Source organism: the organism of the source record quoted next, unplaced genomic scaffold (genome assembly GCF_019419815.1).
Source record: "Pyrus x bretschneideri cultivar Hongxiangsu unplaced genomic scaffold, Pyrus_bretschneideri_v1 Contig38, whole genome shotgun sequence".
NCBI lineage: Eukaryota > Viridiplantae > Streptophyta > Magnoliopsida > Rosales > Rosaceae > Pyrus > Pyrus x bretschneideri.
The window spans coordinates 90,061-94,774 of NW_025999701.1; the positions used below are offsets into that span (position 1 = coordinate 90,061).

Sequence of the window (4,714 nt, forward strand, 5' to 3'; positions counted from 1 at the left end):
ATTTTATTGAACGAAGAAAATATGACAGACTCGTACGGGATTACAAATAATTTCAGAGAAATGTATGGACGTGCAGAAATTGATTAGGGTTTTTAATTTTCAAACCAAATTCAATTCCCCAGCTCAACAACATTTGCATGCTTTCACGATTAGAGGATGTACGACTGCGACTTCGCACCAGCACCAAAACCCTACCATGCATCACTTACTATCGACCTCACACACCCCTCCACAAAAATATCACCATCTCTTTTAAAGCTGATTTGAAAACTTAGGAAATATTTTAAGGCATAAGATTAAATAACTTTATATATATATATATATATATTCAAAATGGTATATGAGATTGGCATAACTCCTCATTTTGGTGCCTGAAATTTAAAATCGATAAAAGTGATTTTTGAGATTGTTCACCGTCAATTATTTTGGTATTTCTATAAGAAATCTTCGTTGGATGGAAAGTATGTTTGTCATATCAACCCCTTCCCTTGACTGAGGAGCCACATCAGTTGATTTAAAATCTCAGGGACTAAAGTAAGGATTTGCGCCAATCTCAGTGATCATTTTAACTTAAAAGGCAATTAAATCAGATGTATCACAGTCAAATGGTTATCCAAAAATCAAGCACCACTAATTAGTTGGATTAATGAAGTTGAATAATTTTTTTATTTATTTTTTCCTACCGATAGCAGCCCCCTAAAACCCCACTACCCATCAAATCTAATAGATGTTTACTGGTTTTGGATCCTCGCCGGATCCCTTCTAGGGATCAACGCACGTGGATCGTTGATAAAAAATCGTGCGGTCACAATTTTATCATTTTTTATATTTTTCATGTAAAACGAAGCTACGTTACTTTTAAAAATATAAAAAGCATTTAATTGGGGCCGCACGATTTTTGATAAACGGTCCACATGCATTAATTCCTAGGATCCCTAGGGAAGAGATCCGGCGAGGATCAAATCCATGTTTACTTGCTACAAAATAAAGGGAAACCCTACCATAAGCTAATTGGACATGACAATTAACAAATCAAAACCCTTGTCTTGTTGCTATAATACTCGGATGTCAACGATGCCACGCCACATTGCCATGAGAAAGGGGAGAGGAGAAAACAAGATGTGATTGTAACTAATAGTCTCACAACCTGGTCACTTATTGTTACATGAAAAAGTTCAAGCAGAGAGTAAATTGCGCCTCATATAACACTCTGCTCAACATAAAAATGAACAACTGGCTTAGGATTACATTGCATGGGCTTCCCATTTTAAGTGAGTTCCTACCAAACAAGAGCCTTCGATGAGGCTGTCTTATGTTATGGCAAGGGGTGTGTTATCCTCACACTTTTTTTTTTTTACTTCTCACATCTTTTGTTAATTTCTTACATTTAATCTTCTTTAATTTAATCGATCCGACGACAGCAAAGAAAAGGAAGTGTACGAAATAAAAAACAGTGAATAGCGCACACCCCTTGTGGCAACTCGTTCACAGTCGATGAGGTCTAATTGCACGAATCTCACTGAATTATAAGCGAGCGAGAAAGAGCATCGTAGCCTCATGATCGCAAACTGCGAAAGATCTACTCCTTGCCTAGTCTCTTACTAATCTCTTTCCATTTGTAAATCATATTAAATATTCTGGATTAAAGGATTTATAATCATTCAAAGAGGGAATTGAAGAGGGAATTGAATAAACCTTTACATTTCTATAAAAATTGCTCTGTTGATTAGTAAATCATATTAAATCTTTCTGTTAAAATTAAGTTGAATAAAAAAATTGGTATTACAGAATGCGCACACATGCAAACAAAGAGGGAATTGCTCATATAGATCCAGTATGATCCTAATTTCGTTAAATATTACATAAAATTATCCACCAAAATCATTACAAACAAATTAAAAATACTTCAAATCCCATAAAGTCACCTCTAAAATATATAAGATCAACAAAATATCATTAGATAATTTAACTAAGATTATTACATGTATAATCATCTCTCTCCCCATCTGATCTGGGTCAGCTTCGCCTCTCCAGAACACAAGACTCCATACAAACACATAAACAAAGCCATTAATTTCTTCATTTAATAAATTAATTATTTATCATTACTCCAAAGTCTTCAGAGTGGTTATGTATTTATACTATTTCGGCTGACTATTTTCTTCGTGTGTATGTGGGCCGGGTCCATCCGGGTCGGGTCGGGTATTCAGCATCTCCAGTCAAGTCGGACCTCCCCGGGCCCGATAACGTGCTGACTGGGCTTGCGAAAAGACACGATCTGGCTGCTCGCCATAAACGCCGTCACCCGCTCCGACACCCGAATGTCCTCCATCTTCAGCTCCTGCAGCCGCCGCACGTACTCCGGCACGTGCAGTATGTCCCACACGACAGCGACCCCACCGGGCTTCAGAACCCTCACCATCTCGCCGATCACCCTCATCCGCTCTGCCGACGCCTCCACTGTCCTATGGCCGTACTCCTTGCCGACGGTGTGGACGAACACGGCGGAGACCACGACGTCGAAGTACCCGTCCCCGAACGGCAATCTACTGGGGTCGCCCTCACGGCAAGTCACGTACTCCCCCACACCTTCAATCTTCGCCGTTCGCAGCGTCGACGAGAGGCTCGTCATCTTGGACCGGTCCAGTCCCACGACCCGACCCGAACTCCCCTCCTTCTTCATCTGGGTCGCCACCGCGTTCAAAAGTATGCCGCGGCCGCATCCGAGGTCAAGGGCGTGCTTCACGGTTGACCAGTCGTTGACGGAGCCGACCATGCGCTGCACGACGTCATAGTGGAGGGGGAGTGAGGAGTATAGGAAGTGTCCGGAGGCGAAGAAGAGGCAGAGGGCGGAGAGGGCGGTGACGGAGCCGGTGAAGCCGGCGGCGAAGCGGGCGGAGTCGATGGGGAGGAGGCGGTGGAAGAAGAGGGTGATGGGGTGGAAGTAAGTGAGGTAGAGGAGGGACATAATGGTAAATAGGACAGCGTTGAAGAGGAGGAAAAGAATGGTCTGCCACTGCTCGAGACCGTAGATTGCATAGATCTGAGTCCAGTCTCTGCTGCCTGGCGCCGCACCTGATGATTTCCCCATCTTCCTCTCTCTGAACATGCTTCCAGAAGGCATCAAATCTCTGAGAACTTCAAACACTACAGAAATGGCAGCAGCAACTTTCCCAGCGTTTGGCTACCGAGAAAGTAGCAGATCACAGAAAGGGGGAAAAAACCAGTAGAGCTTATTCGATCTGGAGCCGAGTAGCGTCAAGTATCGAAAGTTTTGCTGCTTCTTCTTCTTCTCAGAAACCAACAATGGTGGCGAGCTGTAAGACCTTCTCAAAAGGATCTGATGCGCAAAGAGATTTTGCGACGATCCCAACAGTAGAGATGGTGAACAAATAATCAGCAGTGGGTGATGGCGTCATTCGTCGCAAGCAATCGGGGGGAGTGAGATCGGGGAAGTTGGAAAAAGAACAAAGAGGAATATAAATGGAGGATGATGAGGGTGTACGTTGTAACGCGCTTTTGATTTCGTCGGCTTCTGCCACTCTGTGTCTGTATTTTTCAAAATTTAAAAGAAAGGGAAAAAAAGCAAGAGAGAAGAAAAAGCTTCACTGAAAATTCTTACTCTGGTTCTATAGAATTGAGTGGGTGTTGGTGTGAACTTGTATTATGGATTTAGAGAGAGAGAGAGAGAGAGAGAGAGAGAGAGAGAGGGAGGCGTTTGATTACTTTGGGGAGATTATGAAAGTGGGAAAAAGTAGATATAGGGTCATTTTTTGCCGGCAAACCGGCTTAGCAGGTTACTTGAGGATCTTTCACTTTTAGTGATGTTTCTATCTTGTGCTTACAAAACAAAACAACATTTTAATTTTAACTTTTAAACTTTAAAAAGGATTAGAGGGTAGCTTGGCCATGATAATTCACCGTTTGGAGGTCAGGAAGACTCATAGAAATATTTTAGTCTTCCTCTTAATCACCATCTAGCGATAAAACAACATTGTAATTTGGTTTACATACTTTATAGAGAGAAATGCTAAAGGGACTTTGGAACTCCTCATGAATTTTTAGTCACCTTATGTTTTTAGTATAATATTTTATAATGTTGGTACGAAAATTAACGTTAAATTGTGAGACGGTAGATAGTTCGTAGAGAGTCTCCTTAACATTTCTCCTTTATAGAATAAGCATCTAAACCTTTTTCTACAAGGAATTAAAAACTTAATTCACAAAAGGAAATACTATTTGATTTCCTAGGATTCAAAACCAATTCCTTATAGTAAAAGGAACCACAAATTACTAAAAAATAAAAATAAAAGACACATACTTTTTAGAAAGCTTCAAATTCAAAACATCTCTTCGCATGTAAACTTCCTATTTCACATGGAAGGTATTGTAAACAAACAAAAGGAAACCATTATCGAGTAACTGTTAGTCATTGATGCAATGTGAGACATACTTACATAATTCACACACACATGAATACCATCTCTAAAACCATTACCATTGTGTATAGTTAAGTCCGCGTTAAAACTTTTAACCCTAGTTACGAGCTCCATTTATCATTTATGAGTTTTGTACATGAGAGTCACCACATACTCTGTATTTATGAGGCCTCTCATATATACCTAGGAAATATACTCTTTGGTGATTGAATCCGGCAACTTGTTTCTTCAAACTCCGGCAACCTAATTGGATTTGTCTCTTTGGTGCAAGTGCA

At 40.7% G+C, this 4,714-nt stretch overlaps 1 protein-coding gene across 1 annotated transcript; it reads right to left on the reverse strand.

Annotated features, from left to right (window-relative positions):
* Positions 1 to 1,933: 1,933 nt before the first annotated feature.
* Positions 1,934 to 3,188, reverse strand: LOC103966984. The gene has a single exon (XM_009380229.3). The coding sequence runs from the start codon at positions 3,122 to 3,124 to the stop codon at positions 2,207 to 2,209; it is 918 nt and encodes a 305-aa protein (XP_009378504.2). The 5' UTR covers positions 3,125 to 3,188; the 3' UTR covers positions 1,934 to 2,206.
* Between the last annotated feature and the right edge of the window lie 1,526 nt (positions 3,189 to 4,714).

What these genes read in the sequence shown, in the direction of transcription:
- LOC103966984 (XM_009380229.3), bottom strand. Translation starts at nt 3,124, where the DNA reads ATGCCTTCTGGAAGCATGTTCAGAGAGAGGAAGATGGGGAAATCATCA.